Source organism: Mesoplodon densirostris, chromosome 11 (genome assembly GCF_025265405.1).
Source record: "Mesoplodon densirostris isolate mMesDen1 chromosome 11, mMesDen1 primary haplotype, whole genome shotgun sequence".
In the NCBI taxonomy this organism is placed as follows: domain Eukaryota; kingdom Metazoa; phylum Chordata; class Mammalia; order Artiodactyla; family Ziphiidae; genus Mesoplodon; species Mesoplodon densirostris.
The window spans coordinates 84,640,050-84,664,715 of NC_082671.1; the positions used below are offsets into that span (position 1 = coordinate 84,640,050).

The following is a 24,666-nucleotide window of genomic DNA, read 5'->3' on the forward strand; positions in this document are numbered from 1 at the left end:
TTAGTGAAATAAGTCAGACAAAGACAAATACTGTTATTGCTTATATGCAGAATCTAAAAAATAAAACAAACACATGTATAAAAAAACAGAAACAGACTCACTGATACAGAGAACTAGTGGTTACCAGTGAGGAGAAGAAAGAGAAGAGGGGCAAGATAGGGGTAGGAGATTAAGAGACACAAAATACTTTGTATAAAATGAGCAACAAGGACATATCTTACAGCACGAAGAAATATAGCCATTATTTTGTAATAACTTTAAATGGAGCATAATCTATAAAAATATTTCATCACTATATTGCACAACTGAAATTAATATACTATTGTAAATCAACTATACTTCAATTTAAAAAATTAATTTAAAAAAAGATGCCCTTGGGAATTCACTGGCTGTCCAGTGGTAAGGACTCTGCATTTTCACTGCCAAGGGCCTGGGTTCAATCCCTGGTCGGGGAACTAAGATCCTGCAAGCCATGCAGCGCAGCAAAAAAAGAAAAAGACGCCCTTCAAGTTGAAAAGGTTCTCTTTCATTCTTACTTTGCTGAGAGTTTTTAATCAGAAATAAATGTTGGATATTGTCAAATGCTCTTTTTGCATTTATTGAGATGATCATATGGTTTCCCTATGTTAGTCTGTTAACATAGTGAATTACATTAATTTTATAATGTTAGCCCAAATTTGCATTCTTTAGATAAGCCTAAGTCATATGTATTATCATTTTTTATATATCATTGGATTCCAATTGCTGAAATTTTGTTTAGTACTTCTGTATCTGTACTTCTGATAAATATTGGTTTGTAGTTTTCCTGTGATTTTGGTGTTAGGGTAATAATGCCTGCTTTAGCTGATTCCCACAAATTATAATTTCTGTTTTCATTTGCATTCAGTTAAATATACATTCTAATTTTTTTATTTCATCTTTTTATGTTTAAGCAATTTGCATCTTTATATTTAAAGTGGATTTCATGGATTCAGTATACAGTTGGATAAAAAAGATTCAATCTCATAATAAGGGTAACTGACAACTTATACTTAATGCAATTTTTGATACTGCTGTTTAAATCTACTATTTTACTGTTTATTTTCTATTTGTCCCATTTATTCTTTGTTCCCCTTTCTTCTTTTCCTTCCTTCTTTTGGATTATTTTCTATGGCTACATTTTATCATCTTTGTTGGTTTACTAGTTATAACTTTTTCTTTTGTGGTTGCTTTGGGGTTTACAGTATACATTCTTAGCTTATAACATTCTACTTTCAGGTAGTATTATTCTGCTTCACAGTTAGTATAAGAATCTTAATAGTATACTTTCATTTCCCTCCTCTCACCCTTGATGATACTCTTCTCAGACATTTCACTTTACCTATGTTAACCACACAATACATTATTATTTTTGCTTTAAATTGTCTATTAGCCTTTAATGAAAATTTAAAATAAGAAAAAAATCTTACATTTGTACACATATTTACCATTTTTGTTGCTCTTTATTCCTTTGCATAGAAGATTTCTATCCAGTACCTTTAACATTTCCTGTAGGGCAAAAGTCTTCTTGTGATAAATTCTTTCAGCCTTTCTAGGTTTGAAAAAGTTTTATTTCATTTTCAAAAGGTATTCTCACTAGGTACAGAATCTAAGTTGAGTTTATTACTTTCAAAAATTCAGTATTTGAAAATTATTTCAAATATTTTATGTCTTTTTAAAATTCAGTTGTATAAATCCAATCTCTATTATGCTATCTTGGCCAGAGGCTAAAATTCAATTTCAGGTTTCCCATTTTTACCATTTAAAATTTTTTGTGCTTATTTAGCTTTTAAATTCCATGACAAAAAAAAGTTTCATCTTTATGCATAAAGTTACTAAAATTATTTTATTTATCCAACCTCTTTTAATACACATTATGTGCATTTATAGAAAAAGGCAATAGGAAAATATTAACAGATTTAAATACAGAATGTAGCAAAACACACTTTTATGTCTTCTAAATCTGTTTGATAATGATATATAAGAAAACCTCTTATAAGCCATAATGCTTTTATAACCTGTCAGGAAAAAAGATTATATAAGCACTCCTTTATGCTTTAATACAAATGTATTCTCTGAGCCACACTAGGACAAAGTAATCTGCTTTTATTTCTTGAAGTAATTATTAGTATGTTTATACTTATTTAATATATCCTTAAAATCTCTCATCACTTAGGGGAAAAAAGTTAGTAAGCTAGCTAGATTTCCTTTTTTTAAAAAAATAGAGTTCTTTTAGTAAATACTTTCATCTCAGAAGTCAAAATTGGGCAGGAGTGCTATATACAAGGTACGTAGTTTAAATCTTTGGGACAAAAGACTATAAAAAGATAAACAGGGCTTCCCTGGTGGCGCAGTGCTTGAGAGTCTGCCTGCCGATGCAGGGGACGCGGGTTCGTGCCCCTGTCCGGGAGGATCCCACATGCCGCGGAGCGGCTGGGCCCGTGAGCCATGGCCGCTGGGCCTGCGCGTCCAGAGCCTGTGCTCCGCAACGGGAGAGGCCACAACAGTGAGAGGCCCGCGTAATGCAAAAAAAAAAAAAAAAAAAAAAAAAAAGATAAACAAGCCAGTAGCCCTCCTAATCTTATATCACTAAAAATGTAGATCAGAGCAGGCAGATGTACACATCTACATATTATCAAAAAGGTGTAAATTCTTTTGACAATTAACCTTCCTGTTGTGTTTTTTTAAATTTTATTTATTTTATAGTAAGGTCAATAGTATAAAAATATTACATACAACACACAAAGAATTAGAGAAAGTTAATGATATAAACCACAAAACAAAATAAACCACACCTCATTTGGGAGAAAAATAATGGCACTAATACTGTAATATTTAGTATGTAATATGAAATTTTCACTGTTTATAAGTTGAATTATATTGATTGAAACTTTATAGTATAATTCTGTATGTTATTAATTCATGAGATAATCAGCAGATATGCAGTTCTGGTTGAGTCTTATAAACCCTTAAAAGTTTTCATAAAGTGAAATTAGCTAAAAAATAGCAACCAGGAGTAGAGATTTGTTAGAAGTATAATACAGTAACATAAATGCAATAGATATAATGTAATCTGTGCAATTCAAAATTCTGAAAATTTTCTTATCAAATGTACAAGTAATAAATAATAGTCATACTTGACTTCATCAAGTTAACAAAATAATTACTAATCAACCTTGTGTTTTATTAGTCAATTGCTTAGAAACCCAAAACACCAATTAAAATTAATTTCTCCATAAAAATAGAAGGTATCTCAAAATCTTTAATCATCAAACATCCAAAAAAAGTTTGGAAGGCAACTGTCAACCAAAAATATTATCTGTTTAACAGAGGTTATTACAAAACATACATAATCTATTTTTTTTTCTGCACAATTTTCTTTTCTTATGAAAAAGGGCACTTAGTGTATAGCTAAAGCTTTCAGAAAATAAAGATTCTGCTGGCTTTCCTCTTAGGCAGATGATACAGTGTACAGTTTTTAATATAAAAATATAAATATTTTTGACAGAAAAGATGAAATAGTGGTTGGTATACAATCCCATCACCCTTTTACTCGAACAAAAATTTTCCCAGAGGCCATGAAAACAATACTGAATCCATGTAGCTCTGTGTTGCCAGAAGCTTCCCAAATTACAAAACATTAAAGTATTCACTGAAATTTCAAAAGTGTGCCCGTAGTCTTTTGTTTTCTTCTCGTAGTCTTTCAATTTCCGCCACTAAACCTTCATTTACTGAGTATCTTTCCAACAAAGAGTGCATTTCATTCTAGAACAGGGAAAAAAACGCTTTTAAAATTACTGGCATTTCACATTTATTTGGCAAGCCGTTTTACATATTTTCAGCTATTTTTCTCATGTTCGATTAACTAACTGAATTTTTTTTTTAACTTAACCACCCTTACTACTTTGTTAATATAAATGAAAGAGCACTGGTGAAATTTGTATATTTGGAAAGCTTATATTTGCACATTTCGGAAGCTTTTTGCTTACTTACTGCAAAAAAAAGCTGTGAAAAAGTAGCCATCACACTTTTTTATCATACTATCATATCATATCTTTGTAACTATCACAGGTTACAAAGAAGGGTGACTAGTTAAAATCTATTTTAATTATTAAATTTCTAAAACTCCCTGTTTATTTCTTAGCAATTAGATATAACTAAGTAAAAATACATCACCCCTTTATGGACTTTTTAGATCTACAGCTATGCTCACTTACAATAAAATATGTCAATACATACCAATTGCATATGAAACTGTTTAATCATCTCCACTTGCAAATTCACAATATCCCTATGGCATGCTTCTCTAGGGAAGAATGCAAAATATTTATTAGAATTATAACAGTTTAACCAGCTCTAGATCATTCAAGAAAATGGCTAAACTCGTATCGTTTCACATTACTGTTAATAATTATTATTACAACAGTAAAAATACCACTGCACCTAGTATTTATTTACTACATGCCAGGCACTGTTTCTTGTACTTCAGGTGTAAGAACTCATTTAATCCTCACAACTAGGTGCAATTATTACCTTCATTTTACCAATGAAGTAACTGAGTCACAGAGTAGTTATAACTTATCCAATGTTACACAACTAGTAAATGGTGGAGTAGGATATAACCCCAGGCTGTCTACCTCCAGAACTCTCATTACACTATATTCCTTAATACAGAAATTATCATTAAGGAAAGACACAGGTTTATATTACAATGAAATACAGATAATGCTCTAGGTTATAATGTTTTAACTATTATCAATGTTTAAGCTATCAAAAAAAAAAAAAAACTTCCAGCAGAATGAAAAGAGCCTATTTGGGTGGTTGTAACAGAGGTTACTCAGTAAAATGCAATTAATTCATGCCTACAAAAGCCATAAAAGTGGGAATTCCCCGGCAGCCCATTGGTTAGGACTCAGCACTTTCACTGCCATGGCCCGGGTTCAATCCCTGGTCAGAGAACTAAGATCCTGCAAGCCACACGGTGCAGCCAAAGAAAAAGACATAAAAGTTATGAAGTATAACAATAAAAGGAACATTCAGCCACCTGCCACACAACTTATGGGCTAGAACACTACCAAAATCATAGAAGCTTCCTGTGTGCTCCTCTCTGACTCCAACATTTACCTCTTGGAAGAAGCCTAAGAAAGAAGTCACTACGCTGCTGAATTTTGTTTGAGCAAAGAAATTTTTTAAAAAGAAAAAAAAAATATATATATATATGTATAACACAGAATCTGTAGTCAGTATATTTTCATTGTGCTTGCTTTTGAGCATTACAAAAAGGGTACCATATCCTATGTAGGCTTGAGTAGTGGATATTTAAAAAATAAGCCAGTATCATGTTTTCAAGTTTCATATTCTATATATCTGTAATTCACTGATTTATACTAGTATGTACATTCTCCTGTCAATTTGAATTGTTTTCAAGTGTTTATTATTACAATGTTGTTATAAACAATCATGTATATGTCTCCCAACCCACATGTGCCAATTTCTGTAGATGATATATCCAAGAGTGAATATGTTGAGTTATAGGTATGATCCAGAGGTACACTGTTCAGACTTACAAAATAACAGAAATTATTTTCCAAAAGTGGTAGTATCAATGGACACACTCATCATCAGTATAACAGAGCTCATCTAGCTTTACATCCACACCAAGACTTGGTGTTACCAAGCTTTTTACAATATTTTCCCATCTACTGGGTGTGAAATGGTATCCCATTGCATTTTCAGTTGTCTGATTACTTTGTAGGGCTGAGCATCTTTCCTTATGTTCATATACCATTCCTCTTCTGTGAAATGCCTGTCTATGTCTTTAAACTGTTTTTCTACTGAATGTCTTTTTTTAAAAAATTAGAAGAGTTCTTTACATAATCTGATCCTTTATTGGTTATATGAGTACTACAGATACCTTTTGTCTTTTCATTTTATTAATAGTGTCCTGGGAAGAACAATTCCTATTATTATTCTCAAATTTACTAACTTAATATTAATGCAAATTTATCAATCTATTTTTATAGGTAGTGTACCCTCTTATTTTTAAGTAACTTCCCAAACCCTGAAGTCATATATTGATATAAATTCTCTTACGATGCCTAAAATGTTTCCATTTACATTTAAACTTTTACCCTGTATGGAACTGATTTTTTTAAATAGCATGCAACAGGGATATATACATTTCCTCTGTCATATATCACATTTACATATATACATAGGCTTTTTTTGGGGGGGGCTTATTTGATCCCTTTGGGCAATTTGTCCACCCTGTGCTAATGATACACTATTTTAATGATAGCCTATCTATCTGACAAACTAGTCCCCTTCAACCTTATTCTTCTCCAGTGTCTTGGTTATTCCTCTATCTTCCTTCTTTCATATACATTTTGGAATTATCTCATCATCTTCTTCCAAAAAACCCAGTTGGGATTTGATTGGAATTGCATTCAATCTATAGACCAAGTTAGAAGAACTGACAGCTTCATAATATCTTCCCATTTAAGTGTTAATGCTTTCTAATAATTTTTTTTAATGTTTTTCCACACAGATCTTTACCATCTTTGGCTAGGTTTATTCCTAAGTACCTTATTTCTTCTGTTGCAACTAAAAGATATTTAAAAAAATTTTTTTCTCTTCTGCTTTATGACAAGAGCTCTATTAAAAAACAAACACAAACAAACAACAACAACAAAAAGTGAAGGCATCGTAGAACCACTAAAGTAGCCAGGATTGGAGGGACCATGGTCTTGTAAAGAAGGCGAGTCTACTAGGTAACCTCCACATTTACCTCTGCTTTTCCCTCTGGGGGATGTGCTGATTCCACATTACGAGGAAAAGAGGCTGAGATGAAAGCAGTGGCCTGGAGTTTGAGACAGTCTCGCTTGGTTGGGGAGTATTAGAATTCAGAACTCCCAAGGCAGCCAGGGCTGCAAGGTCCAAGATTCTGGAAAGGGGGTACCTGTAGAAAGTAAACCTGAAACTGTGCAATTTCCCCTCAAGACATCTTTGACTCCTAAGCAATGCCTGTACTGAGTTAGATGACAGGAAAACAAACATAAAATGGCAGCTAAAGATGAGAAAAGGATTTTGAGAGCCCTGTGATGAAGAACTGGAGGTTTAAGTTCGGGACCCACCAAGATAAAAAGGCCTGGTGAATACTCCAGACATTCAGCTCACATCTTAAAAGGGCACAGACTAAACCCTAGGAATAAAGGCAAACCAGAAATAAAATAGCCCTAAGAAAACCTAAAACCCAGGAAGTGATCTGCTTGCCAGAAGAAACTTACATCTTCTTGAAAGACAACAGAAATAAACCCACAGACTTCTGCTTAGGATGTTAGCTCCCCAGCCCTAATAATGAGAACAAGCCAGATAACCTATAAAATCATACATTTTAAATAAATTCAACTTTGAGAGTGCAAAGAAATCTAAATGAACTAAAATCCAGAAAATGATGAGTCCCTCCAGAAGAAGAAAGACCCACAGTTGTTTTCATCCTAGACAGAGCAGCAGGGGAAGAAAGCTGCCACTGATAGGGTAAAGAGAACTAGCTGAAATGTTTATAGATTTTTAAAGGCCAAGAGAAGACTGTCAAGACAATTTAGAATCCCAAGGAGTCCCAGCCGAAAATAAAGTCTCCATTCCCTCAACAACTTTTTGCCACAGGCCTTCACTGAGTGCTCACGTAAAAATTAAGGGCAGAGCAGGAGGGCTGAGAGAGACAGCCCCTAGGGCACAGATGCACAGAGCCTGGAGAAGATGTACAGCAGGGGAGGAGAACTGACAGTAACCCCTCTGAAGCACTCCAGGCCCTCACAGAGAAGTCAGCCTCCAGAGCTGAGGGAGAATGGCTAGCAGAGAGCTTCTCAATAGCCCACTCTGTCCCTCCGTTTTAAGGTACAGCTGGCAACACCTACTGGAGGCTGAAGTCAGAGCAGGTGAATTTGCAGAAATCCTCTGAGCCATTCTGGGTCCTGTAAGCAGAGGCTGCCTATGGTTGACAGAGGGGCAGAGAGCAGAGAGAGGCCCCTACCCACCCTCAGTCCCCAGGTACAGGCACACAAGGCATGATTTCTTTCTAAATTTGCCCCCGAAGAACTGCTCCCTTTCTGTGTTTTCAACATTGCTTTATTCACATTATATTACAGCTGTAACCAGACAATTCTGCTATTTTGCCCTATATATGCATTCCTGAAATATCTCATATATTTTTTAAAACTGTGTATGGAAAAATAAGAGGACCAGATTTTTTTAATGTGGTATGTACATATAATGGAGTATTATTCAGCCTTAAAAAAGAAAGAAATCTTGACATGTGACGTGGATGAACCTGGAGGGCATAATGCTAAGTGAAATAAGCCAGACACAGAAGCACACATACTGCATGATCCCATTTATATGAGATATCTAAAACAGTCAAACTCATGGAAGCAAAGAACAGAACTGTGGGTGTCAGGGGCTGGGGAGAAGGGAAAACAGGGAGTTGCTAATCAACGAGTATAAAATTTCAATTACACAAAGTGAGTAAGTTCAAGAGGGCTGCTGTACAATATTGGGTCTATAGTTAACAATACCGTGTATTGCACACTTGAAAATCCAAGAGGGTAGATCTCATGGTAAGTATTCTTACCACAATAACACTGAAAAAGCAAAAAAAAAAAAAAGGAAAGAAAATAACAGGATTTAAGGAGATAGGACTTGGGCAGACCACTCAAAACCTATATAATCTTTGTAACCTGAGCACTAACAAAAACAATTAAATCTTAATAAAAATACTAGCATAGCTTAAATATTGAATAATCAAAGATTTTACCTTAAAAAAAGTGAGGGTCATTTGGTAAAAGGGGAAAGAAGATAGAAGAAAGGACTGGGGCTGTCAAGCATGGAGGCAAGGATAAAATGCCCAAAGATGGGGAAAAATCACAAAATAAGCACTTCCTAACACAAAGCACATAGCCAGGCCAAATTAAGAGGAAGGGAGTAGGAAGAGATGGACATGGATAGGTGATTTGCTGCCTTTACCTGTGTTCATGTACTTTGTTTTGGTGGCTGTTACATGAACCACCAAAATTTCCTTATCATGTTGTCATCACTGCCCTATTTACAAATGAGTTAATTCCCATCAAAGAAACACACATCATAGCAGCACACACTATACCTACCCTAATTAAACTATAATGCTTTTGTGGGCAGATCATCCGTTTTTGTATCCTTAGTATCAGTCAGTACATACTAGGCACATTATAAATGTCAAAATGATTATTTTTCTTTAAAAATATATTTGTTAACATGTAAAATTTTTTTTCAAAACATTTTTAACATTAAAAAGAAACATGCACCAACAAAAACTGCACATCTTCTCCAACATTCTTGCTCATGGTATTCCAAATCTGAGCAAGAGTACTAAGTAACTAAAGGTCAGAAAAGGAAAAAAAAATGCAAAAGATTCTAATAATTGAAAATAGCTTTCAAAATATATTGAGATGACAGGTAAAAGGAACCAGCATTCTAGAACATCCTTACAACGTTAAAAATTCAAAGAATGAGAAGACAAGGACAGATCCAGGCAAGAACTTTTTAAAATTAAGTATTACATTCTGATGCATTCTATTTGAAAATATTCAGAATTCCTTTAAAAATATCTTTCTCTACTATATTACTGCACATAGCATACTTAACAGGTGATCTATAAATACTGTAAGAATCCCATTTGAGCTTACCAGAATCTGTCCATAGTTTGATGATGAAAAAGATCCACAATGGCAGCCAGCCTGCTACACCATCCTGCCAAGCTATCTAATAACTGCCCTAGGGAAATGTGCCTTTTCCTAGCTGATATAAAATAAACTTAGCACTTCAAGATCAACAAAACTCATATTTTCTATGGTTTTATGGACCCCAGAACTTAGGTGAAAGTAGTAACCACAAACATTACTCATAGTTACAGTTTTACACCTAATAAAAAAAGCTAGTCACGGTCTAGATAATTTCTCAATTACCTAAAGTCATCCAATGTCTCCTGTATCATGTTCTGAATAAAACGGATTTGAACAGGTGTCAATGGTGCATTTGGCCGATTATTTCCAATGGTATCAGCTATTTTTTCTGATAGTGAACTGGCAACTCCAGCAGTGACAGAAGATGCTATCTTTGGATCTAAAATTAAAAATGGACAAAATATTAATAGTCAACTTGGACTAAGAGACATCAAACACTTCTAAATACGATTTGGCAAGAGAAAACTTGAAAAACTGGTAAGAAACAGTGATCTTGTGACATTCAGAAAAATTCACTGGAATACAAATCTTAGAAACTTTCAATGACATTATTTCTAATAAGTCATTTATCTATCTATCTATCTACCTACCTACCTACCTAAACTGCCAACTGTCTAATGTAATAACATATGACAGAGGAATTAATCTTGAAGAATCTCTGAATCATTTTCTCTTACAAAAGATGAATGTGACAAGCCACACCACAAACTAGATAAACCAAGACTATTAGAAACAAACAGAAGGAAGAGAGGAGTAAAGTAGTTCTACAGGCAAGGCCCTAGAGTTTAAGCTAATGCAATATATCCACAGAAACCTTAAAATAGAGGTATCTATATAAAAGAGCTACTACTATACAAAGAGTTTTTTGTATAGGTAAATCTTATCGCTGAACCTAATATCGCTTTAAATGTGATGGAGTTTTTAGAGTCTCTGCCATGAACTCTATAGATAGAACTTTAATATGGGAAAAAAAGACAATTTCAGGTACTTAATGACCCATTTCAAAGGGTCCTATATTCCTATCTGTACCACAGTAGATCAAGACACGTACATATTGGATTGAAAATGAAATTCACACCCAAAGAGTACCAAATCAATGTGGCTGAATTTAACCTTTCATACCCATTTCATCATCTTCTAGTAAGAGAGTCACACACTAGAGAAGTGTCATAACTTTTAAATTCCTTGAACTTTTTCGTCTATGATCACTCTCTTAACTTATCCTTTTCAAGTTAAATACTGGGAGTTTTCAATTTAGCACTCAAACATCAGGAAGTTTTATGTACTTACTTGGAGTTGAGGATCCATTGACTGGAGGTTCATATATAAACTGGGCTTCAATTTCTTTTTCTGGCTTTTCAAATTTCTCAGGACTTCTTGTTTGGTTGGATGATGGAGAGGTATTTAGATTTCCAGTTTCAGCACCGGAGACCAACTTTGCAAACTTCACATTTAAAATAAACAATTAATATATAAATTCTGGTTTTATCCATATTATCCATCTAATTTGTATCTACTTTTCTCTTTTTTCCAGTAAGTACGGTCAGAAAAAGGAAGAATAGAAAGGTATCTTGAAGGAGAAAAAAATGTTGCTAGGGCCAGTGGCAAAATAAATCAACTTTACTAATCAAAAACAATTTCAATGATAACATGATAAGCAAAAGCTCATTAACTAAGAATCTGCAGTTGAATATCATTTAAAATGGCAATCACAGGCCAAAAACTAAATAAATAAATCCCCAAACTCTCGTGTGATAAATGGTCAGAAATATTTCAAAAATAAGTCAAAAGACTTTTTTGTACTTCTTAAATGATATCTTTTCAATATCATTCTAAAACATAAAAATGAAAATAAACAGACATACTGCACAATAGACTCTATTAGATTACAGCGGAAGGTAATGATGATGAAATACCTTCTCAGCACCATCAATTTGCTCTAAGACTTAGAGTAAAAGACTTGACCACCAACTTGGTGCTTTGTGCTACAATGGAAATACATTCTAAAAGAAGTCAGGTATAAAATATTCTTACACAGACAGTTAAATCAAGTATCTTGTCTCAGGAAACAAACAGTGTAAGATTACACCTGCTGTTACCTCCAACATATCCAAAGACAGATTTCAAAAGTATTCTTCAGTTTTTAACATGTGACATCAAGATTTAAGAATATTTTCTACCTAGTAAGTGCACAGCACTGTCAATAATTAGGACATATCCAGTGGCAGCTGCCTGCTTTCTAGTGATGAGGTGCATTATACTTGCTAGTGATAAACACACACAGTGAGCTCAATATCATTTATAGGCAGATACCTGCTTGAAGGAGTCTTTAGGTTCCTGTTTTCCCAGATACATTTTCTTAGATTCAGCTGTCAGATCATGATTTTCATTTTCTTCTTTCCCTGGAGACCCCATAAAGACATTAAGAGGACTAGAATGCAACACTGAAGTGCTTGAAGCTGCAGGATTTTTTCTTGGAGGAAACACTGAGTTCAATGGTGGTAGAAAGTCAAGGCCTGAAAAAGAGGAGAAAAAAACTAGCACTTATATGGGATGTTCCCCAATCTTGGATATTTAAGAAAAGCACTTAACACAATAGACATGTTAATACGGTAGAAAGACATGGGATTTCGATTCAGAAGACAGGTTCACTTATCAGCTCTACCTCTTATTTCATTTGAGTTTTTGGGTAAAAGTCATAAAACTCTCTGTGACTGTTAAGTGATCTGTAAATGTGAATGATGATATCCACCTCCCTGAGTGGTGAGGCTGAAAATAGATATTGTATGTGAAGATACATTGAAAACTGCAAAATACAATGAATGTTTTAGTAAATAAAAGTTTTTGACACAATTGTTAATTTGGTATATGTCTGTGGTATATCTTGGTAGGTAGCCTCTAAGGTGGTTCCTCATGATCCCCGCCTCCTGCCAAGGATCCACAGCCTCGTGTGATCACCTCCCTTGGAATGTGGGTTGGACCTAGGAACTTGCTTCTAACGAAGAGTATATAGCAAGAGTGGCAGATCTCACTTCCAAGATTAAGTTACAAACACACTGTGGCTTCCATCTTGAGTGCCCTCTCACTTTCTCACACCAGCCCTGAGAGAAGCCAGCTGCCGTGTTGTCAGCTGCCCTGTGGAGAGGCCCACATAGGCAGGAACTGATATCTTTGGCCAACAGCCACATGAATGAGTTTGGAAGCAAATCCTTGCCCAGTCGAGCCTTGAGATGACTGCAGCCCTGCTGACACCCTAATTAAAACATCATGAGACATCTGAAGCCAAAGGTACCCAACTAAGCCATACCTGGATTCTTCACCCACAATTATGAGATGATAAGTGTTCTTTTAAGCTTCAAAATATTGGGGTAATTTGTTTGTTACACAGCAGTAGATAACACAAAATCACTTTCAACTTTGATAAAAATACTTCTCAACAGTTCTTACCATCTCCTTTGCCTACAGACTCATCACTTCCTTTGTTAACTACAGCATCTATAATAAAATTAGAAAATAAAATTTAAAAAATAGTGAAAAAGAAGCCATAGCAATTTAGGCTTCCTATTCGTTCCCCAAAGAGTTCAGAGACTAATAGTTTTAAGAAGAAAAATCTGAGTGAAGGTAAAGCTAGTATTCATATAAACTTCCCTCTTCATTCTTTTAGCTTCACGCATAGCAGCAAAGATAATTCTATGTATAGAGTCATTTAATGAGACAGCAAGTTATACTAGAAAAAGCACTGGAGTAGGCTCCAGAGACCTGTAATCCAGTTCTGCTTATACCACTGAATAGCTCTGTGACCTTGGACAAGACTTTAATATAATTATGCTTCAGTTTCTGTACCTATATAACGGGGACAATGCCCTGACCATCTCACAAGACTGTTTTGAGGATCAATTGAAATAATGTAAAAATATTTTGTAAGCAACACAATGTTATTAAAAATATAAGGTTTCATTAAATTTTTTTCAGTGGTAGAATATGTTTAAGAATATTTCAATACTGTAATATTATTCATTTACTAAATAATAACCAAAAATTGCTTAACTCCATTTTAACAGATTAATAGAAAAATGGGCAAAGGTCATTAAAAAATTCACCAGAAATTCAAATGGCCAATAAATTGATTATCATATGTGATTATCATATTAGTAGGACTATCATCTATCTCTCCATCCATTCATCTATCTGCGTGTGTGTATTATACCTAGTAATCACACAACACAGACACTTTTATATAAGTTACTCATTTTTTCCTAACAAAAGCAGAGGTACTCTTATTTAAAAGATGAAGAAATTGAAGCACAAACAGATTAAGACTTTTACCTAAGTAGTGTTGAATCTTTGAGATTAAAACACAATCTCTTGACAGTGAAAACCAGTACTGTATTTAGTATCCATGTTTTTTTCTTATCAATAATATCAAACTCTAATAAGTGAAGGGCCTATGGCTCAAATTCTAATCTCTTTTTAAACAGCAAAAGCAATTAAAAAGGAATTTATATCCTTTATTACTTTCAAAAACCATTAAAAAGGATTTCATTTATAACTCAAACACTTTCAAAAAGACCCTTCATTTAAAAAATTACTCCAGCGGTTCTCATAAACAAAGCTCCGCAATTGGGTACTAACCTCCAAAACCTTTCTCAACTCCAGCCCAAGCCACTTTTACCTCCTTTGCCCACATCTCTCCTCTCTTTACCCCTCAACTAGGTAGTATGACCTCTCTTCATCCTGAAAGAAAGGAATCCTTCCTCTTTTATTAGATGGAAGATAGCAATTTGACCGGGCAATTTAAGGAGTCATTTTCAAGCTGGGGTAAGGCAGAAGACGACACTCAATAATTCTGTACCACTACATATATATTTATTCTTTCTGCTTATGAAATTAGTTGAAGAAAATTTTGAAACCAGACAATTTTAAAGTAAAAAATTAAATTTTATAAGATCATGAGTGGATGTAATAATTTAAACACCCTGCTACTGATGACATTTAGATTCACTCCTGTTTTTCAATACTATAAATAAACAGTAAACACACAAATCTCTGTGGGCTTCTCTGAATATTTTCTTAGGTAAATTTATAGAAATAGAATTAACAGGACAAAAAGAATGAATATTTAAGTCTGCCAAATCGTCTTCTAGAAATTTAACCATACTGTTAATAATACTGCTATTAGTAGTGAGACTATCCCAGTAAAGAAAATAGTATGAAAATTAGCACCAAAAAAGCACAGCCAAACAACGTGCCTAGTTCATATAGAGTGAACAACAATGATATATAATGTTTCCGTTTAACAAACTGGCAAAGGTTTTTTTTTTGGTTTTTTGGCTTTTTTCTTTTTAATGGCAACGTCTACTAGCAATGGGGAGTGAGTGAGTGTGTGTGTGTGTGTGTGTGTGTGTGTGTGTGTGTGTGTGTGTGTATGGTACTTTCATACATAGTTAGTGTAAAAGATGAGGCAATCTAACCCCCAGCCATATTTCTCCATGAAAACATTTAATACCAGTTAAATACTAAAAATCAAAGAAACAAACAAATTTTTTTATGTTAGGAAGATATTTTTTGCCTATCAAAATATCCAAGATTTGGGGAAGATTTATTTAGAAGTAGATACAAGTAAAAGATTGCCTATGGAGGCAAAACTTCCTTTAAGAAACTTCTGTGGAAATTAAAATGCTAACTTGAGAGCTATTTGCTTGGTTCCCATGTGAAAATTACTAGCATATATTTTGGAATGATAACATTTGAAATATCTGGGCAAAGGGAAAGATACCACCTCAGGGATTGAGAAAATTAGCAACTGTCATGAATAGAGTGAGACTGAAGCTATTATCCACATCTTTTAGCCAGAATAAAAATGTCATGACTACCCGATCAAGAAGACATGATCCTCTGATCTGAACGGACTTACCATCTCTGATAGGTGAGAACATGTCACCTAAACTACTTTTTCCAGTATCATCAAAGCTGGAGAAATCCTGGGTTTTCCCACTCTCTGTTTCCTTAGATAAAATATCTGTGTTTATGCTTCGAGGCAGACCTTGTAGAAATTGGATATAAAAATAAACATTTTTATTATTTCTCATAAGAAATTTATCACGAGAAGCTAAGTTCTAAAAATGAATGCCTTACCTCTATCATTGGTAACACTACAACTGTGGGCATCAGGAAGAGAAAGCAGAATATAACAATAGCTCAGTTAAGCATCGTTTTCATGGAATGAGGGGCTCCTCAAAAGCAAATAACTTATTTACTCATATAACACCACTCTTTAAATCTACTTTGATAGAACTTTTCTAAATAATTCATGTACTTTTCTTACACAACTTATTTTTGTTAGTGAGTGACTCACTGTTAGGATCATCTACCAGTGATTAAAAAAAAGTCTCTACGGCATATAGTACAATGCCTAACATATAGCAGTTTTCAAGCAACGTTAGTTCCTTTCCCCAGCTTGCAGTGAATGGAGCTCTTTTTTCCCCTTTTTATTTTTTTCTTCACTAACAGTGGGAACCTAACACTGCTCTCAGCGTTACTGACCTTAAATGACTTCACTAACCTTGGGATAGTTTACTGAGAGGAAGGAAACCAGAATACCAAACTCATAAAGAATAGTAGACAACAGTAGACAACAATAAAGAGGCATGCAGCAGTTTACTTCCTCTCTCAGTATATATTGCATGACTTTAGGGCAAGGACGTTATAATAGGAACTCTGCAGGCTCAGTAACTTCTTGCTCATTTTTGGGTCAAGGACTGAGTTCTAGAGATTCAAGAACTTTGATGAAATCTTGGCATTTGGATGGGTAGCATATTACTGTCTTACATTTTTAAAACTGTTTTATTTGCCATCTTGGTCCCAAATGAAAACTGAAAAGCCTGGGATAAAAACAAAGATTAGCTTTGTTCACAATATTCAAAAATGTCCAAGCCTGGCTAATGAAATAAACCTAATAACCTCACAGAAAGTTATGACCAAACATTTGTACATCACTGTCATTGAACGGTGTTTATACCAAGAGTGTAATCGGTTATAAAGAAGAAATTTCTCTCCCTTTTCTAGGTCCTCAACATGTCTGAATGCATAACTCTAGCCTCTGGAACTTTATGAAATAGAAACTTGGTATCATTTGAAAATAGTGCTAAAGCCTTATTTTTCTCTTCTTAAATGGCTGTTTCCTACTGAAAATGAGCACTAGCAACAAGTCTGCAGACAGAGGTTCTTTTTTAAAATATATTATTTTTATTTATTTATTTTGGGCTGCGTTGGGTCTTCATTGCTGCACGCGGGCTTTCTCTAGTTGTGGTGAGAGGGGGCTACTCTTCGTTGCGGTGCGCAGGCTGCTCATTGCGGTGGCTTCTCTTGTTGCGGAGCATGGTCTCTAGGCGCACAGGCTTCAGTAGTTGTGGCATGCAGGCTCAGTAGTTGTGGCTCGCGGGCTCTAGAGCACAGGCTCAGTAGCTGTGGCACACCAGCTTAGTTGCTTCGTGACATGTGAGATCTTCCCGAACCAAGGATGGAACCCATGTCCCCTGCGTTGGCAGGCGGATTCTTAACCATTGCACCACCAGGGAAGTCCCTGCAGAGGTTCTTTTCAATAACTAAATTAGAACACCTTCAGTAGAAGCCATATGAACTTATTTCAAATTTTAAATTTATTTTACACCATGCTTAAAGTAATAGCAATAATGATGATCATAACGACAATATTAGCAACACTATAATTTATTGAGTGCCTACATGTGCTAGGCCCTTTTGATACATTTTCTCCAATTTTCACAATAACCCCAAAATGTTAAATATTATCTATGGAAGAGAAAAATGAGAAAAAAGCATGGTTAAGAAAACTGCCTACTAATAAGAACCTGCTGTATAGCACAGGGAACTCCACTTCGCTGTACAGCAGAAACTAACACAACATTGTAAAACAACTATACCCCAATAAAAAATATATATATAAAAAAGAAAACTGCCTAAAGTCATCCAGGTAGGAAGGTGATAGATCTGAGAGTGAAGCCTAACATACTCTCAGTCCTTCAGAGGGGGAAAAGTGTACGTGTGTGTGAGTTGAGAGAGAGAAAATGATGCAGCAAATGTGGTAAAATTTATAAAATGGTGAATGTGCTAAAGGATATACTAGAACTCAAGAGTTCTTTGTATTATTATTGAAACTTTTCTGTAAGTTTGCAATTATTTCAAAATAAAATCAATAAACAGAAATTTCTAACTCTTTGTGGGTGCACAGTAAGCATTCATTTTGCCAGAAACTGCTAATCAGCCAAGAATTATTATTAATTGTTAGCCCTGCAGACCCAAGTCTTCCATATCTAATTAATGCTGCCATTGTTACACATAAACTTCCTTATTAAAAACTAAATGAGGGCTTCCCTGGTGGCGCAGTGGTTGAGAGTCCGCCTGCCGATGCAGGGGACACGGGTTCGTGCCCCGATCCCGGAAGATCCCACATGCCGCGAAGCGGCTGGGCCCGTGAGCCATGGCCGCGGGGCCTGTGTGTCCGGAGCCTGTGCTCCGCAACGGGAGAGGCCACAGCAGTGAGAGGCCCGCGTACAGCAGAAAAAAAAAAAAAAAAAACTAAATGAAAGACATTGAGACTTCAGAAAGTTTACAATAAATGAGAGAATCTTTATTTTAATTTTTGAAAATTATGAATAAAATAAACAATAATTTTTTAAACTAATACCAATTTTCATAACATAGTTAATTCAACATCTTGGCAAACATTATTTCTTCTTTTAAACAGATAGCAATAGTATTAGTTTCTAGGAGTTCTCAAATAAGGACCTTATTATTTTTCTACATAATATATAATGATTTTTATGTAAGGATGATATAGATATTCAAAGATAATTTATAGTGAATATACTTATTATATTTTTTTAAAAATTCTACACTACCAAGACTAACAAATTAAAGTTTTGCTTATACTTGGGAATAGTAAACTCATTGAAAAAGCACCAACAAATATTTGTGTTCAATTTAAGTACTTGTCTTGAAAATTCAAAAAGACATGAGTACATTCATTTCTGGTAAGAATACTTTAGAGACATACTGGTATATCATGCAGACTTTTAAAAATATGTTGAAAGTTGACAGTATAGCATAACTTCTTAAAATAAAAACAAAAAGGCTTTCAGGAATTTAGGGAATTATGATCTTTATTGTAGGCAAAGAATATCTTCTACAATAAGTATGGGGAAACTTATCACCATATTATACCTTCACAAAGTCTAAATGAACTCTTCTTTAAGAACTGTTTCATCAATATGATTATCAGAGTAGAAGAAATTTCTTTAAAATTTCAATATTTTCATTTATTTTTATTTAACAAATGACTAATTTACGGCTTAATATGTGCCAGGTACTATTCAGCACTTAAATATACTCATTTCATCACCTGACTTACTTTCCAGTCTGAAAAATGAAATATAGGGGCCATTAATAGCTTTTTTTTTTAAACTAAGAGATCAGATCACAATGAAAGCATCAAAGTTTCATATTCTCTACTGATTAATCTAAAGGCACAATGAAAAGTCATCTAGTCTGTAGCGGTACTTCTGAGAGGGCATTATTCTGTTTTTAAAGTATCTTACAACAGAAGTTCAGCTGGACAGAGTAAGTGAAGTACCTTTCATTAATCTTTTAAAAATGTATAGCTAAAGTTAAATGTTTCACTTTTTCAATGTTCACTATCTGCTAATAATTTTACCTAAATACCCACATGAATTTAAGTTCTAGGCTCTTAAAGAAAGTGATGATGATATCCATTTGGGAAGGAGACAGGATGGGAACTCCAAATACTATATATAAACAACATTTACCTGCTTTGTCTTGAACAGCAGCTGCTCCTTTCCCCACAACTGCTGCCGTGGGCTGTAGCAGAACTGTGGCAATGGAAGTGGTAGCTGCTTCTCTGGCAGCTCCAGACTTCTGGACTCCTCCACCAGCAGTGCTCACGTTAACAGTACGTTGGTGCACAGCTGTGGGCTTATTGGAACAGCCTTTATTTAAACCTGACTGAAACGGAAGGGAATATTTGAAAGCTCAGGTTTCTAATGCTCCACACGAGACATTAATATTTTATAAATTCCCTATTAGTTTAAAAAATATTGTTTTTCCCTTAGAAATCTTAAGCTTGCTGGTGGATGTGAGAGTTTCCCTCTGAACCATAAAAGCCTTTTAATATTTTTGAAGAGAGAGAAATGTGAAAAGCGCAAAAAAAAGTTTTAAAACTAAGTATCAAATGGATTCGTACTACAATTATTTACAATGCATTGATATAAAAATTGTTATGAAGCAAAACTACACTGTGTTTAATGGACAACATATGATTTCTATATTCTGAACTAGATTTATTTAGTAAAATCAAAAATGCTGAAAAGAAAGAAAATATCTTACCTTGGAAAGGACAGTGGAGTACTGAAATGCTATACATTGCACAGATGTCTTATGTGCACTGATGGTTTTAACTGGTGATTTCAACATCCTTAAATCATATTGATATATTTTCCCACGGGAAGATCCAATAGCCAAAGTGGCTCCATCAGGCATGAAATCTACTGCAGTTAGAGGAGCGTCAGCCACTAGAGTTTTCACTAGCCTTTGGAAAGGAGAGCGAAGTATATGTAGATATGTGAATGTATATATATAAGCTTATACAACATATAAATAACTGTAAACCAAAACCAAAGTTACTTAGATTTCGGCAAAGTTACTTGGAATACCCATCTCAAATATTTGTTTAAAGCAGAAATGCAGAATTAGACCTGGAGACATTTCTACTACAATGGCATGTAAAGGAACTGCTAAGCACTTCATCCTTTTTTTTCTATTCGCTTCCAATAGATACAATACATTCTGTATCTTCTAGAAACCGGACCTATTTCTTTGAGTAATTATTATTTTGGCAGTGAACGTGATAGAATTCCTGCATGTTACTCCACAAATAAGGGCTCTATAGCCTCAGGGTTAAGGAGGCTCTAAGTATCCCCTTTCCATTTAGTGACCTGCTTAGGCCTCAAGAGGATTATGACCTTTGACAAGGAAGCAGCTGCTACTTTGCTCTTGGTTATGCATCTCTTGACCCAAAAGCTAACAGGATTCATGAGGCTTAATCCTCCCAGAAGCTAATACAGAAGTATGGATACTGATCTGCTGAAGCTGACTCCTTGCTGGAGTGTCAGGTATATGAGAGGAATGGTTTACTGTTAGGGTTCTCAATAAATTAGTTCAAAAAGAAAAGAATAATAAAAAAAAAAAGAAGAGTAAAGTAAGTAACAGTAAACTTTAAAAAGGGGCTCACAGTAGGTCCTTCCCTAGCAGTAATATTATAATAATGCCACTTCCTTTCACATGATCATTAGATATTTTTAGGTGTCTTGAATACACCTCTTGCAGTCTTACAGTTTTTTTTTTTTTAAGCTAACCAAGCACACTTATAACTGTAAGAAGAACAAGAAGGCATAACAGACCTAGATACTTAGAGAATTATGTACCCTTTAGCTCTATATCAGTGGTTCTCAACTGGGGGTAATTTTGCTACTTTTAATTTGGAGAATACTACTGACACCTAGTAAGTAGAGGCCAGGGATGCTGCCGAATACCCTACAATGCTCAGGACAGCTCCCCACAACCAAGAATTATCCAGCCCAAAATGTCAACAGTTTAGAAACCCTGCTCTAGATAATGAATTAATTTTAAAGCAAATTAATTATATTGCTTTAAAAATACACAAATTTAGTTGTATTCTAAAAAAGAGTAATATGCATGCATGCTAAAATAAAGATGTGAAATCATTAACATGCTACCCCTCAACTTTCATCATCCAGAAGTACTCTAAAGCAGGGGTCCCCAACCCCCGGGCCACGGACGGGTTCAGGTCCGTGGCCCGCGCTGCACACAGTAGGAAGTGAGCGAACTGAGGGCGAGCGAGCAAAGCTTCATCTGCTGCTCTGCGCTCGCATTATGGCCTAAGCCATCCCCCCAACCCCCGCCCCACCCCACCCCGTCCACAAAACCAGTCCCTGGTGCCAAGAAGGTTGGGGACCGCTGCTCTAAAGAACACCCACATCTCATCTAGTTTTTTCTGCATGGGAAAAAAAAAAGAAAATTCTACCTTATTAGATAACAAATACACAAATTTTACATCTTCTAACATTAATCAGAGGTCTATACAAATCACAAATATGGCTGCTAATGAAAGAATTATTTGTTACTAAATTAAGAAATGAGCATGTTATACTTACTTCTTACTTGAAGTGTCATAGAGAATGATTCTTTTATCCAAGCCTATAGTTACAAATAGCAATTCATTGACAGGAGAAAAACAGATGCCTGAACCTGGAGCTTTATGTGTACTGTCAAAGTTATGGTATGGACTCTGACTGTTCACATCCCAGAGAGTTACTATTCCATTATCTGAAACACTGCCCAGTAGCGACTTCTTAAACAAGGAATACTTCAAGTGCCGAACAGACTATGAAAACAAAAATAAATTTTACGGAATTGTAAGCATACATAAGAACATTTTATATAAAGTATAAATATGGCCAACCACATTATTCACAAGGGATTTAGAACGTCTCTGGTTTACCGCATAACAGGTTTCAATCATGACAACCGTAAAATCGTTTAGTCTATAAGATGACCCTAAGACATCTTAATTCTAGTAATTGAATATTTGTCATGATTTTATTATGTGGGAGTAGAGTTACCTCAGTCACCTCTTTTTCAGAAGAAAAATACAATATATTGAGGTAAACAACAGTAATTCATCAGGATTAGAACATTCCGCCTAAATAAAAGGCCCAGTCACAGTCAAATCATGAATAAGTATAAGGGAACACTGGTAGAGAATAAGCAATAATATTTTGCATTTGTTTTCAATATATATTTTTGATATCTGGATACGTTTGAAACTGATGTGCTGGCAATTCAACACTTGAAGCACAATAAAAAAATTACCTAAAATACAAAGGGGGAATTGGCAACACTCTAGACTGGGGATAGACTATATATCCATTCTTTCAAAAGCTTTGGCCTGAGGGCAACGCTAGCCTTTCTCTAAAACACTCATCTCTAGAGGCAGTGGAGACATTCTTTCTAGTTTCTGCTGGACAGGAATATACAAAGATCCAGTTTGAGTAAACAGGTCTTAGATTAAAACTGGATGAATTTTATCTACTTTTATTAAAATGTTGCTTTCAAACTTGACTGATATTATCATTTATCGCGCTGAGAATTACGTATTTTACATTTAAGCTATTTTTTTCCCCACACAGAAATAGCAATGTAAGTATAGAAATGAATATTAAGTAGAATCCACAAGAGTGGGAAACTAGCTATAAGACACCTTCAAACAGTTTAGTTATAGTCCGGAGTCAAGCAATGAATCATGTTCTAGATGGCAGGTATCAACTACATATATAGGTCCCAGATAAAACTGCCACAGAACAAAAGTCAAACCTGAGGGCCATTTGTTTGTTCTATCTTATCACACTCCAAAAAGATTTAAAACCACTAGCTTTTATATATTAAAAAACTCATATTCTACTTCTAAGATGTTTCAAAATAGTAAGTATTAGCCCTCAACAACAAAAAAATATTTAGGAATAACATAACACAAATTCTGTCTAAGGAAACGAGTATTTGTAACCCAACACCTCAGGTAAGATAATCACTACGGTTAACCATGAAATTTGGCTCCTCATTTTCATATGGCCAAAGTACAAACAAAATTTTGGTTTATATTTTCCATTTTTGTTGAGGAAAAGCATATCCATTTGAATAGACAAATCTTTCCTCTGGTCTACACTCAAGAAAAAATAAACTACATGGACCTTGACTATATGAAAGATATAGAGAGCCTTAGTGAATTATAATGTTTGCAGAGTCATATATCAACCTACCTAAACATAAGCAAAATATTAATTTGTAAAAGATTTCTGTAGCACTTTAAGAGTTCATATAGATATAGTCCTTCACATAATCTAAATTTGGATAAAATGCACAAGCAGAACATTAAAAACAAAACACCACCATAAAATCATAGACCTTCTAGATACTCAAAGTTCATAAAGTTCAACCTCTTAGGCACAGTAGTAATTTGCTAAAACATCCTTAAAATACGGGCCATCCAGAATCTGCTTGAATACAGCAGGGAACAAGGAGCTTACCGTGTTATATACAGCAGTCCCTACCTTGTCCACAACTTCACTTTCCATGGTCTCAGGTACACACCATGGTCAACCATAGTCCAAAAATATTAAATGGAAAATTCCAGCAATAAACAATTCAAAAATATTAAATTGAGCACTAAGTAGCATGATGAAATCTCACTCCAGCCCACCAGGATGTGAATCATCCCTTTGTCCAGGGTATCCTGCCCATGAGTCACTTAGTAGGCATCTCAGCTGTCAAATCAACTGTCAAGGTATTGCAGTGCTTGTGTTCAAGTAACCTTAATAATGGCTCCAAAGCGCAACACTAATGATACTGGCAATTCAGATATGCCAAAGAGAAGCTGGGTGAAGTGCTTCCATTAAGTGAAAAGGTAAAAGTTCTCAACTTAATCATAATAAGAAAAAAAACTATGGTAAGAATGAATCTTCTATCCGTGAAATTATGAGGAAGGATAAAGAAATTAATGATAGTTTTTCTGTGCACCTCAAACTGTGAGTTATAGCCACGGTGTGTGGTAAATGCTTAGTTAGGATGGAAATGGGGTTAAATTTGTAGAGTAAGATATTTTGACAGAGAAAGAGAGACCACATTCACTAAACTTTTATTACAGTATATTGTTATTATTGTTCTATTTTATTATTGCTGTTAATCTCTTACTGTGCCTAATTTA

The 24,666-nt window shown here is 34.8% G+C and overlaps 1 protein-coding gene across 2 annotated transcripts in view; it reads right to left on the bottom strand.

Annotated features, from left to right (window-relative positions):
- Nucleotides 1-3,169: 3,169 nt before the first annotated feature.
- Nucleotides 3,170-24,666, bottom strand: part of NEDD1 (NEDD1 gamma-tubulin ring complex targeting factor) — a 47,843-nt gene continuing 26,346 nt past the window's right edge. The window contains exons 6-15 of one of the 2 annotated variants that reach the window (XM_060113508.1): nt 22,061-22,290; nt 20,214-20,415; nt 19,637-19,832; nt 15,709-15,837; nt 13,242-13,289; nt 12,108-12,310; nt 11,085-11,238; nt 10,017-10,173; nt 4,258-4,324; nt 3,170-3,783 (exon numbers count right to left, since the gene is read on the bottom strand). In XM_060113508.1, coding sequence (XP_059969491.1) covers nt 3,679-3,783; nt 4,258-4,324; nt 10,017-10,173; nt 11,085-11,238; nt 12,108-12,310; nt 13,242-13,289; nt 15,709-15,837; nt 19,637-19,832; nt 20,214-20,415; nt 22,061-22,290 — 1,491 coding nt within the window. In that variant the 3' untranslated portion in view covers nt 3,170-3,678. The remainder of the gene's footprint in view (nt 3,784-4,257; nt 4,325-10,016; nt 10,174-11,084; nt 11,239-12,107; nt 12,311-13,241; nt 13,290-15,708; nt 15,838-19,636; nt 19,833-20,213; nt 20,416-22,060; nt 22,291-24,666) is intronic. The other variant, XM_060113509.1, reaches the window with a different exon arrangement.